The sequence below is a fragment of the Podarcis vaucheri genome, assembly GCF_965113315.1.
Source record: "Podarcis vaucheri genome assembly, chromosome: 2".
In the NCBI taxonomy this organism is placed as follows: Eukaryota; Metazoa; Chordata; class Lepidosauria; order Squamata; family Lacertidae; genus Podarcis; species Podarcis vaucheri.
In genome coordinates, this window is record NC_138760.1 from 22,745,401 (window position 1) to 22,759,249 (window position 13,849).

General features: G+C 39.8%; 1 protein-coding gene across 2 annotated transcripts in view; it reads right to left on the reverse strand.

Annotated features, from left to right (window-relative positions):
• MMD (monocyte to macrophage differentiation associated) overlaps positions 1-13,849 on the reverse strand; it is a 34,706-nt gene that overhangs the window by 10,679 nt on the left and 10,178 nt on the right. For both annotated transcript variants that reach the window (XM_082212867.1, XM_082212868.1), the window contains exons 2-6: positions 8,355-8,436; positions 5,016-5,176; positions 3,961-4,035; positions 2,659-2,760; positions 1,358-1,427 (exon numbers count right to left, since the gene is read on the reverse strand). In XM_082212867.1, the coding sequence (XP_082068993.1) occupies positions 1,358-1,427; positions 2,659-2,760; positions 3,961-4,035; positions 5,016-5,176; positions 8,355-8,436 (490 nt within the window). The remainder of the gene's footprint in view (positions 1-1,357; positions 1,428-2,658; positions 2,761-3,960; positions 4,036-5,015; positions 5,177-8,354; positions 8,437-13,849) is intronic.

Consider the following 13,849-nt stretch of genomic DNA (forward strand, 5'->3'; position numbering starts at 1 on the left):
TTGGCTGCACTTCCAGCAACATCTATTCTTAATCACATCCTTCTTATCCCAAGGCTTATAAGCCAAGCCAAACTGAAACCATTTCCAAAAGGGTAGCTGTGTTAGTCCAAATAATATTCCGTATTTGAATGTAATAGAAGTTTAATTGAATGGATATAAGAAAGTGAAATTAATTGCATCCGCTTTGTGTATCTGACCAAGAGTAATTTATCAATATACTGCTTAAAAGCCAATGAAAAAACATTGCATGCTGTTCCATCAAACAAGAAACCATTTCAATCTGCTAAGAGCACAAGTGTGGCATTGCTGGTTTATCTAGGCTCTAGCAGTATAGTCGTACCTTGGTTGTCAAGCGCCCTGGAACTCATACGTTCTGGCTCCCGAACACCGCAAACCCAGAAATGATTGTTCCAGTTTGCGAATGTTCTTTTGGAACCTGAACGTCTGACTGGCTTCTGATTGGCTGCCGGAGCTTACTGCAGCCAATCAGAAGCCGCAATTTGGTTTTCAGACATTTTGGAAGTCAAACAGACTTCCAGAATGGATTCCGTTTGACTTCCAAGGTACGACTGTATACCCCAAATTCCATTGCCTTTACTGACAATACAGTGGTACCTCGGGTTACAGACGCTTCAGGTTACAGACTCCGCTAACCCAGAAATAGTACCTCGAGTTAAGAACTTTGCTCCAGGATGAGAACAGAAATTGCGCAGCGGCGGCATGGTGGCCCCATTAGCTAAAGTGGTACCTCAGGTTAAGAACAGTTTCAGGTTAAGAACGGACCTCCAGAACGAATTAAGTTCTTAACCCAAGGTACCACTGTACTGCATATATGGGCCAACACTGTTAATCTATTAGACATTTGGATGGTGCCATATATAATCATTCTGCTACGTTAAACAGGATACCTTAAGTTGGTGCCTGCTTCACTGGAGAATACATTTGCCAGCAGTGGTGGGATGGAGCCATGGTGTTATCTTCCCTACACCAATGTCACTGTAGCTTATCTAGGAGGGTCTGGGGCAAGGTTGGGGCTGCATGAATGCACCCGCATCTGATTGGTTCTGCCAGGGCATCCATGCGACCCCAACCTCGCTGCTGCTAGTTGGCCCCATCCAGGTAAGTTGCAGAGATACTGGGGTTGGGATGGCAGCTCCACTTCCACCACAGTGGATGCTGCTACTAGTGTTGTTTTTAGAGTTTTAAAAAATTGGAGGGGAAAAGAAAAAGTTAGGCAACAGAAACACAGCAAAGATCTAAATGAATACAGAAGTCTTTTTAAAAAACAAACCTATAATAAGTATTAATAATAGCTCCCAAGATTTAGATTTTAAAATTCTTTAGCAAGCATACTTACCATGGAGGTCACAACTAGAGCAGGAGAAAAGCCCATTGCTAGATAGAAGAAGAGCTCCACAATTTTATACCTACAAAAATAAAGTAAAGTAAGCCTGCAACCAAGCAAAAGAAACATGCATCCCCGCCTCAAAAAGACAGCAGTTTTCACTTGCATACATTTATCTCTCTCAGCAATACATTGCCAATTTTAGTGGCACATCTTTTGTTATATCCTCTACTGCACTGGGCTTCCACAGAATGGAAATATTTTTTTTTGGTTCAGCATTCCATTATCTGGAAAAACAAATGTCCAAGAGATATCAAAAAGGAAGGCTTTATCCTTTGACGGCCCAGGGCGTCCCTGCATTGTAAAGATATCCTCCAGAGAAAACAGAGATCTTTCGTGCAGCCGAAAGCAAAAAAGCTGGGAGGTGGGACGAGGAAATTTGGGTGACGTGAAAAGGAGCAGGGACATACATTAAGAGAATCTGCCTTCCTCTTGTTGATGTGGCTAGAATTTTTACACCTATTAATCTTGCTAGAAAATGATAAATATCAAATATCAGAAGCAGACAGTCTGTCTCCACTTGGTGGAATAGAAGATGGATTGCACCCAGAGTTTCTATTTCTTTGATAGAAATCCAGGTTCTTTTCACCCACTCATATTGAATTATTTATCAAAAAGAAATCTCACAAGTGAAAGGGAGTAATTTTCTACACTCTGGTGATGTGCCTGGTGCCAACATGTAATAAGACTGCCTGGCTATTAATTCAGCCTTTTCAGTCTGTGTTTCTCAAAAGAGATAAGAGAATACACTTATGTTAAAACTGTTTTGTTTTTTATTAAATAAAAATAAGCAAGATGACTATCTGTTCCAATTTTTCTTACAAGGAAACTCCACGTATAAAATACACACACAAAGAAGAGGTGTCACTCCAAATGTAGAATGTTCCTCCACAAGTCACGATACCCTTCCATTTATGTATTTTTGCCATTTTCAAAATCGTAAGTTAAGTACACATATTAGAATTCTGTGTTGACAACGTTTTAACCATGGTTCAGAAATCAGAAGCAGGCTAATGGGGATAAGGGCTCCAGTCCTCCTCTCTTCTATACTGCTTCAACATTATGCCTGATCATTGCTAAACTCAGTTAAACATGTCCTAACTCCACTTATGGGAATGCTGGATTTCCAGCTCACAACCTTGGCCTTAACTTGAACTGGTCCCAGTTCCAAAAACCAGGACTAATATTTACATCTGCACAGATTCCAAGTCTACGAAACGCCAATTCAAATACGAATCACAATGTTGTCTTACTTCTCATGGTAGAGAAACACATAAATGGCTCCACCAGCAGCCATCAACCAGATAAACCATCGCATATGGGAGGCCAGAGGTCCAAGCTCACGAAGATTTAACCTAAAAAAATATTAAGGTGATCAAATGAAATGCAGAACTGACGGCAGATCAAATCAAAGACGATTTGTATTCCACGTGCAGATATAACAAAAGGATTAAAACTACTCAGACAGAGATATTCATTTCTACACCATTCAATTCATGAAGTATTTTTTCCAAATTAGTTCAGTAAATTTAAAATACTGATGTGTGCAAAGATGATACCTATGAAGTTTTTACATTTTACAGCAAATATTTCGTTTTAACCATCAGCTTGACAGCAATTTTTTTTTATTTTTTACTCTTGAGGTGGCTTACAACAACTTTAAAGAATTTACTAATAAAACAATTTACAGCAACTTTAAGGAATTTATTGCAACCATGATGCCCTCAGATATCCCACTGGTGCCTCCCCTGCACCCCGGGTTCTAGGTGTTTTGGTCCCTTTGGGGGTTGTTTTCTGGGTTGCTATTTTTTTTGGGGGGGTGCTGCCTGCTTTTTGTTTTATTTGCTGTGGAGTGTCATAGGCTTTTTGTTTGTATGGTGGCAGGGTTAGGTCCTGAGTATTGCCAGTTTTCCTTGTGTGAAACGGGTAATTTGTGGTGGTAAAGGTAAAGGTAAAGGTAAAGGCACCCCTGCCCCTACGGGCCAGTCTTGACAGACTCTAGGGTTGTGCGCTCATCTCACTCTAGAGACCGGGAGCTAGCGCTGTCCGCAGACACTTCCCGGTCACGTGGCCAGTGTGCCCACAACAATTACTTTGATTTTCAAATGCGCCCCAGGCCCCAAAAGGCCGGGGCCCCCTACTGTAAGCAATACAAATGAGTAACTCCCTACATGCTATAAATCCTATTAAGATCACTGATGTTTTGGGAGAGCAGAACTGAAAAGCAGTATCAGTTACTATAGTCATATATGAAACATCCTGGCCCCTGTACATCTGCAACACACTGTTTTCCATGCTGTTACCAAGAATGCAGTTGATGACTAAGGAGAAGCCTCCTTATGTATGCACGTTGTCCTTGATGGATCAGAACAGCTTTGTCAAAAATGCAAAGCCCTTATTTATTAAATGGAAAAAGGATTTCACTGCCCTGCTTCTAACTCTCAGCAGATTAGGCCATGAGCAATTAGTCAACCAATCCATTAAGTGGAAGCTGTCACTGATAATATGCCATCACCATTTCATCCTATCAGTAAGTACACATTTTTAATCCTTACCATGGTGCATATGATGCTGCAATGAAGATATAGATCATCACTCTGTCACACATATGAAAGCAGTGCTCCATTGTCCTAAATGGAAAGGCAAACAAGGGAACAGATCACTTTAAAAAAATCAGTATGTTACTAGAAACATTACCCAATATGAAACATTATTCTAAAAAATCTAAAAGCAGGATGGTAGGCATGCCACAGAGTTCCTTTCCTCAGGAACAGGTAGCTCTAAATCTTAGTTTTACTGAAGGTATTTTGCTGTTCACCTAAGGCTAAAGAAGCCAATCACAATCCCAACATATCACATGATAGATATGTATGTAGATAGATAAGTCAGATAGACAGACAGACACTTAGAAAGTCAGGGAATCCTGTGCAAATACAGTTTGCGTTCATCTACACCTTGTGAAGAAGTACAGAAACAGTGTGTGGGAGAGGAAGGAAGGGATGCACTACCTGCTGCTGCATTACCTGTGCTGAAGCAGCGCAGGTAGTGCGTCCCTTCCTTCCTCTCCTGTACCTGTGCAGCAGATTGGATACAGATGCCTTAAATAAATGTTTTGTGGTCTGTAAAAGTAGCAGCTGTAAAAGTAGCAGCACAACGACAAATCTTTTCCTTCTTGTGTCTTTCACTAATCTACTCCGAAACCTTATACACGTAACATTTTTAAGACCAATAATGCGCAAAATTCAGTAGAATCCTCAAGCAGGAAAACTCTTATTACCCAGAGTGACTACGGTAAATCATCCCAACCTCCTTTGGGCAAGGAGGGTTGCATCCAATGGCACAGAGGTGGCAATCTATTCCTGCAACAGGACTTCCCTTTCTTCTCCCTGCGTGGCCTTCACCTCTGCTCTAACTCTCTGGAGTAGTTTTTGAGGGTGCACGCAGGGCTGCAAGGGATGGGAGAGGAAGTTCTGCTGCTCAAGCAGATGTCTGTTGCATGAGCAGAACGGCAGTGATGGCTGCAACACGGATAAATCACAACCTAATTTACAAGCAGCAAGTTGTGTGCACGGCAGCACAAATGAACCCCAAATGAATACCTGATTTATACCTTAAATGACTCTTTTTCCAGGAAATTATATGAAACACCGTGGAAACGATGAACAGTGCACAGAGACCAATCCCATACATCCATGCTGTTATCTTTTCCCATCGATCATCAGAGAGCCTATGGAGCAGGGCACTACCCACAATGGCTGGAACAATGAGAAACTAAGGAAACAACAGAACATGTTTATTTGCTAGTCTACCAAACCTCATTTAACATTCTACTTGCTATGCCTAGGCCCCAGTCACCTACTATCTACCTTTTGCTTCAAAGAGGAGTAAAAAGAACCAGTGGTTTTTATAAGTTGTCCATTATACCCAGGTTTGTTACAGTTGAAAAGACATTGTTATTTCTGTCTTTATCTTGGAAGAGAGAGACATCTCTACATCAGAGACATCAGTAAGACGTTTAAGAATTTGCTTAGGCTGAAGGTCACAGAACTGCTGTGTCACCCACCCATCCCATCCCAACGCTGTGCCAAAATGTCAGAAGGTATATTGTATCTAGGATTAGAATATGCTGGAAGTAACACTTTGTTAAAGTTAACTGTGCAAGCAAAAACTGCAAAGTGCTTAGAGAAGGACTAACACAACTGCAGACACACTGATGTATAAATAACGTCCTGATTTACTCCCCGCCCTTTAAAACACTCAAACAACAACTTGTTATACAAGTCAACCTCAATGCTACTTCCAAGGTCAACAGCAGCTGCAGCAATTCGAATTTCAAAATAATGAAAGCTACTAAAATAGGAAGTGGAAATGGAGAAACTGCATGACTGGGATAAGGAAGGCCTTTCAAGTTGCAGATTTTACAGAAGATATTTTTATTATGAGATCAGGGTTCCTCTTCTGCTACCCCTTTGTGCTTCATTTTAATCAGAAGCCTTTTCAATAATCGAAGAGTATTTTCTAGCCTTATTACTGAAGGCTGGAATTTTTACAAGTTCTCCAGACAAACCTACTCACTCTTAGGTACTTACTGTATTTTTCGCTCTATAAGACACACTTTTTCCCTCCTAAAAAGTAAGGGGAAATGTGTGTGCATCTTATGGAGCGAATGCAGGCTGCGCAGCTATCCCAGAAGCCACAACAGCAAGAGGGATCGTTGCTTTCGCTGCACAGCAGTCCCTCTTGCTGTTCTGGCTTCTGGGATTCAGAATTTTTTTTCTCTTGTTTTCCTCCTCCCAAAACTAGGTGCGTCTTATGGTCTGATGCATCTTATAAAGCAAAAAAACCGGTAAATTGTTCCTACTTTTTTAAAATTACAGATAGGAATTTCTTTTAAGGAAAATTATGAACCAAGGCATGACCCTTAGAAATACCACCAAGTTTTCAGTTTAAGAGGGAGCTTGGAAAGTAATGATGGATGCGGTGTTAAAAGTCTGAGCTACAAATCAGGAAGTCCTCGTCTGAATTTCTCCTCTACTGTGAACTCACTAGTTGAGACCACCTAGCCTCTCTTTCTTAGTCTCATCCAGCCCCTCACACCCTGCATTAAGCACAATAATATTGGCTTACCTTAAAAGGTTGTTGTGAGGATCACAACTAGATATTGTTGGTGAAGTGTGACTACTTGAAAGTCTAAAGTATTGGTATTACTATTGCTATCGTTATGATTTGTTGCAACTGTTTCATTGATTTCAAACTACAAAGTGAGACATCCAAAATATTTCAACATCTTGCCCAATAGGTACCTGCTTGATGGTTTTCCAGCCCAATGAATCATTTTGCTTTTTGACATCACCAATGTAACAGTTTATTAAATACTCTAAAACTGAGGAAGAGCTGCAGTATCTAGTGATCCATAGCACACACCCAAGGTAAAACTTTCTGCGCACTGTGATGCCAAGAGGTGATTTCAGATGCCTTCTTAATGCCAATTTACAAACATTGTAGATGTTGTAAACTATCAGCTTTATAGCAGGAAAGCAATCCATTCGACAGCAAGGTAAAAGTAATTCATCTCTTAATGTCCCGGGCCTTTAAATTTTTAAAAAAGCTGCTATGCATTATGCTATTGAAATATTATCTGCTTGATACTAGTTTAAAAGAATCAGCTGGTTCAGAGCAGCCCCACTTCCTGTGAGAGTGAACATTGGGAGCACATTATGATACCACATGGACTGACGTCCACTGTAGTGCTTCTATGAAACCTGACATTTAAACATACAAATGTACAGTGGTACCTTGGTTTACGAACTTAATCCGTTCCGGAAGCCCGTTCTTAAACCAAGGCATGCTTTCCCATAGCATGGGGGACTCAATTTACACTCAACAGGAAGCGGAACATGTTCTGCTTCCAAGGCACAGTTCACAAACCAAAACACCTACTTCCGGGTTTGCGGCATTCTTAATCCAAGTTGTTCATAAACTGAGCTGTTCTTAAAGCAAGGTACCACTGTATTTGCATTTTACTGATGTCTGTGGCCCACTGGAAACTACTGACAAACACCACCAAGGCTGTATTATGAATAAACCACACATTTCACCATGAGCTGGCAAAGAATGAATCAATGCTACTAAATGAAACAAAAAACAAAACATAAAACTCAGACAAAGTAGAAACAACAATCAAAAGACCAAGTTCTTTCTGGCAATAATTTAATCATTACTTTTATCCTGAAAGCAGAACGAACTAGAACTTTTAAAAAGCAAAACATAAGCAAAAATCTCTGGTATAATATGTTGTGTGCAACAGTTAAGGCAGCCTAGTTTGAAAGATTAATCAGGGTTTTGTTCAGCAGAAAGCCTGGAGAGAAATAAATAATTCCATTTTAGGTTCTGGATAGGAAAGCTTTATAAGAATTTGTACTTTTTCTTTTTTAGGCCATGGATTACTAACAGTGTGCGTGGGCTGCAAGACTAGTAAATATTTTGTTTGTTGGACAATACTTTAGGCAGCCTTAGAACCCACTTTGAGATGGAACATATGCTTCAATTTAAAACACTGCTGCTGTCTTATTTTTTAAAAAGAGTGTCAGAACATTTTTGAAATAAATCTCTCTAGATCCTCCAAAGTGGGAGAAAAATCTTTAAGCAATAATTAGTTTAGGGAAAGTAGATCCTCGTGAGGCTTTAGCGAACTGTTGATTCCTAAACATGGAGCAGAATGGAAAAAGATCACATGTGTTATGTATGAGTGAATGAATGAATGAGCAATCAATGGAATGTGTGGACTCTGCTGTTGTACCAGAACATTTACTTATTGCAGCAGTCTCAACTGTATAAACAACAATTCAGCAGTACCAGCCTGTATTCAAACTATGAATAAAACAAAATCTTACACAGATGGGAATTAGAATTACTTTTGATTGTGCTGCCAATAGATCGATTTACTTACCGCATGAGTGTAACAGTTAGCAGCATGCTCATAGCAGGTAGGTTTGTAACGGCTATTTGCTGGAGCTGGGTGGTTCATGAATCTGTTGAGACAAGCAAAGCATACTGCTGATGCAAACCGTTAACTAAAAAGGATGAAGAGGAACAAGCTCAGAATGCTCAGCAATAGCAGTTTGTGACCTAGACCAAGGTTAATTGAGAGGTGAAGAAATGTAATGCATCATTTGGAAGCACTGTGTTCCACACTTTTTCCTACAGTACAAAAGGCAGCAGTATTTTCTTTACTCGTGACAAGAAAAGCAAGTCAGATTTTGTCGTCAAGGGACCTACTTCTCAATTAGCTGCCTACGTGAATTACGAATAAAATAAAAATCTCAACATACACATCACATCCTCCAACCATAGGCATCTTTTTTTAAAAAAAAAGGTTTTGTAAGCCCTAGGACTTCAACGGACTGCCACAAGCCTTTTATTTATTCATATACCACCATGGACTTATTTGGGTTTACAAAAATGGAAGGGATGAAAGAGAACAATGACTAAATGCAGTTGCAGATACTTTGTCTTTGTTTCCGCAAATGGGGAGGAGAGAGACACATACAGAGGTGTTCTTGTCACAAGCATATGAGAAACTGGTTTCATCTGTTGTCTTGGTATCACACCACCAACACAAGCTTTTACAGTTACCAGTAACCTTTATTATCAGCATATAACTGGGCCAAACACACCAATTGTCCAATTGTCAATTGACTTTCAGCAAATGCTGGAAGCTTACAGACACTTTTGAAACTACTAAGAGGGCATTCTGTTTTTATGAACCCAATAAGGATACTTTAACAAGTAACACCCCAAATGATAAAATTAAGAAATTATGTGTGGCACTTACAACACCACGATGATCAGGATAATACATTAAAGCTCTCATACCAGTAACTTTCCTTTTTTAAAAAAATTGCACAACTCTGAAGTATTTATCAAACAAATGCTGCAACACTGCTTTTGCTCAGTCTGGTTTTATGGCTTCTGCTGCCACCATGAGGGCTGGAAGAAAGACCTGCTTCCCATTGCAAGGCCCATTTCCACCTGGCCTAGGGGGTAGGGTCCAGACTTACCCTGAATAGCTAAAGGGCTCCTGGCAGGCCGGAGGGACATTGCTGGAACAACTCTTGGGTTGGGGCTACTAGCTAAAATGTTTTAAACGGTTCTAATTTTGGTTTCTCTGTTTTGTTTTTGTTGGGTTGGTTAAATGATTAGTTGGGGTTGGCAGATATTTTAATTCGGGCATAACTGTAAACTGTTTATTATTGTTGTTGTTACTGTTATTATCATTATTGGTTTCTATTGATTTATTGGTTTGTTTGTTGCTTTTATAGGCTATTTGGTTTTTTTACTGCTAGAGATTTTGTTGCATTTTTATATATGTTGTAAGCCGCACAGAATGGCTGGGAAAACCCAGCCAGATGGGCAGGATGTAAATTTAATAATAATAATACAAACTGGAGTAGTCTGGCAAGATTACACCACAGCAACAGTAGTGAAGTGAAGTGTTTAAGAGATCTCACTTGCTCCTGGACCCTTTTTTCAAAATGGGGGTAGGGGGCAAGTTCATACGTTAACATGTAATTTATAACTATCTCCTGAACATACACACCAACTTTAATTTTAATATCTCACTCACCAGTGCATATATTACGTTATGATCTTACAATCTATTTTGTTTTATTCATGGTCCCTTTCAAAAATAAACATAGGATAAAACTATGGTTTGTACACAAAATGTAGAGAGCCGTCCTGATATGCACACCAGCTTCCATCCTGATGTCTCAATCTTCAAGGGAGATGCCACATTGAACATTCAATATGGTGTCCTTCAAAACCCGTACAAGGGTTGAGATTTGAAACTGAACTATCCAACTGTGTTTCTGATGTATGCAACCCATTCCATTCCACTCCTGCAAAATTCCATGGAGTTATTCCATTGCAAATAAGCAAACAGACTAGTTAAACCCCAAAGCCTAACTTTCCTTGGACTACTGGGAAGTACATCTAGCTTAACCCAATGGGATTTATCTCAAATAAATACACTGAGGCTCATCTAGAAGGTTTGTAGACTGAAATAGTATGAATGTTTCTAACTATAGTCTTCAGTACTGCTGCCTGTCCTACTGTGGCTATGCAAATACCATTTGCTATGAACAGGAATAACTTTGCATCTGAATATAAAATTTTATACAGATCTCTCTATTGTTTTTAGGTTATCTTGTTTCTGTTTCTCAGTGCCCCGCCTGTACAATATGAAAATACTATTTTCCTACCTTACTGGGTGACCAAATAATTACAAGCTTCATAATACATACTAGTTGCAAATACTAGTGAGCCAAAGTCTATATATTTTTATTTACTCCCAAAACATGCATAAAATTTTGTGCTAATCTCTATAAACAACTATAGTGCCAGTGCCACTTGGTAAATTTTTTGCTAGAAACCGCATTACTGAAGTGATGATTTTAAAGTAGTAAATGGATAGCTGTTTGCACTAAAATTGTTTGCTTTCAAAAATTACATTGTCACAGTGTAGATAATACACACCAGACTGTTTTAGTCCATCTGAAATCTACAGTTATATCAACAGAGGACCACAGAATCAATCTAGCAGTTTGGCAACAAAACTCATATGGCTGTAAACACCAACAATTATTAAAAACCTATCATCTTATCTCAAAATAAACATGTATAGGACTGTGCTTTAAGTCTGCATTCAGTAGGGCCTGCTCCCTAGCTAATGTGTTTAGGACTGCAGCCTTAACAAATAATTTGTTTAAAGAAACTCTTCGAACTTTGTGGAGACAGACAATATCCTGTTTCCACTCATAACAATAGTTTGTTTTGCAGAGCTAAACACACTTTATTTTTTGAAAGACAGTCTCTGCCCACAGGCTCACCATCTAAGAGACACAAAATAAAATCTAGAAGTAACACACAAAATAGATGGGGAAATGGGTATTCATACAAGTTCTTTTATGCTGCGCCAGTAAAGTCACATACAGGAGTTTATATAACACATTGCTCAGTGTGCATGCTAAAAAGAAAGGAGTCAATTTTTAAATAGCCTTGGAAGCAAGGGCAAGATATGGTTTTGCTAAATTGCTTTTTGTAACAGCCTCAGGTTGTGAGGGCAATATCAACTGTGCTATACACTTAGCCTGCTGTTTCTTAATTTGGAAAGCCGATGAGGGGGGAAAAGAATCTGATGGCCTAAATACACAGGATCTTATATGTCAGGAATTTATTCTTCAGGCTACACCCAGCTGCCAAAAGCCTCATCTGAGGATATAGAGGGCTCATTCAGACTTGCACTTGTCCCGTGCACAGGTCTAAGAGGTTTTTGCCCTGGAAAACCTCTTTAGTGATAAATCTGGGCAACGGTCAATCTGGAGAAAATCCCGATTTAGGGGTTTTCATTCTGCAAATATGGCTCCAGATACAGGTATTAAATTACACATGCTCAGGCTTCTACAGTTCTGTCCATGCCACTCTTACCATGGCAAGTGTGACAAGTGATCAGCCTTACTCCCGACTGTGAAGTGCCTCTCAAGACCACACCACACCCAGGCTACACCCCTGCCCCAGACACACACCCTATGCTTCACCCTCTCCTTGAGTGCTCTTGCCTAACTCAGGCAACGCCTCTTCCTTGCTTGGATGGGGGATACAACAGGCTATGCAAGTGTGTGTACAAAACGAGCCGACTGTGCAATGGTAAATTTGCATTCACTACTTTGTTCACTTGTGCATCTGGCCACACCCAGCACTGGCGAATGTGGCCCTCAGGTAGAAAAATATTCCCCACTCTAAGCTAAATATCTTCCACTTTCCTCCATTGTGATTAACATTCTTTGTGAGGGTCAAAACATTGGAAGAATTGCAGTGTTTTATCCATTGCCACACCACCACCAAGATTTTTGCTGCCTGACAATCCACAAAGGTACAGCTGCTCAAAGACGTCTTTGGCTGTGCGGACTGAATAACTCAATATTGCAGTCTGGCAACATCCCTCTGCCAGAAGGCACAGCTTTGCATCTTTCTCCTTACAGATTCAAACATGTCTTTAAACCTATAAACACATATGGATTAGTGCCTGCCTATCTATAAAAGGGGCAATAATTACTAGATAGAAATATAGTATTTTTTATTTTTTTAGGTCAATGTTCAGAGGTTAGATTAGTTAACTTCTGATAGCTGTTCTGCCTGCAATTCAAAGTACAAATCTCAGTTGCCCTCGTGTTCAGCTGTATGGATAACTGAAAGAGAAAGCTCATATTGTCATAACTTGGTGCCCAAGTTGTGTTATGAGCTTTTTGAGGTATTATGGCTAGAGTGTGCTAGTTGTGTTGGTAAAAGCTTCTAGCAGGTACCACAGCCAACGACACTTAAGAACCACTTAGTTTTCTCCAAGGCTGGTACAAAGAAAATTAATATTGGCCCCAAGAATTTGGGTGCTGGAACATATATACAGGCAATGACCATTTTATGCTTGTCCAATATGTGCGCAACCACACACATCACTGCAACCCAGAAGTGTCTGGAAAAGGGGGTGAGGCGGTGGAAAAGCAGACTTATGCATGCTCCACCAACACGTGTGGGGGTCAGGAAAATAACCCCCATGCAAAATGGTTGTTGCCTGTACCTGAAAGGTGATTCTGGCTTTAGCCAAAAACATTCTGACAAAGAGTCAAATTCAATGTTAATTATACATGAGAGTAGACCCGTTGAATTCAATGGGCATAACAAACTTAACTCCATTGATTTCAATGAATCTACTCTTGAGTAGAATTTAGTTGGCTACAACTCAGAGGATGTATCAAAAAGTGAAATGAAATAGATCAAATACAACACTGCCATACCTCTTTACCCGAGCCCAAATTTTAACAATATACCTACTTGACCATAGTCAACAGTTCCAGGGTCATACAAGTAAAGAGGAAAGGTCTGTTCAAAGTAAGAATGAAAAGCTGGGAAACCAAGAGGAAAGAGGCAGCCATTGCTTCAGTATGCCTCAAGTGCAAAACAGATGGAGGCAAGCTTATCAATATGGGGATGAACCTTGTACAAAACTGGCTCAATCATTAAACTACACCTCCCTCCTTCCCCTATGCTTCTATTTTGATTTCTTTAAAAAAAATAAACAAATAGATGTATTTCGCAAGCAGTGAAGTAGCAATAATGTACAAATGGAAAAGATAAATATCATAAACATCTAAATTCCAGATATTAGCCTCTTTATGCAATACAAACATTCCTACTAATATCTTAATTCCATTTCTGAAACAACACATTGCTGGACAGAAATGACCTAATTTAAGCAAGAATCTATTTCTGCCCCTTTTTAATGCAGTGTTTCCCAACCTTTTTTGGGCAAAGGCACACTTGTTTGATGAAAAAAATCTCGAGGCACACCACCATTACAGCCCCGTGACGTCAGCGCGCAGCGTCACG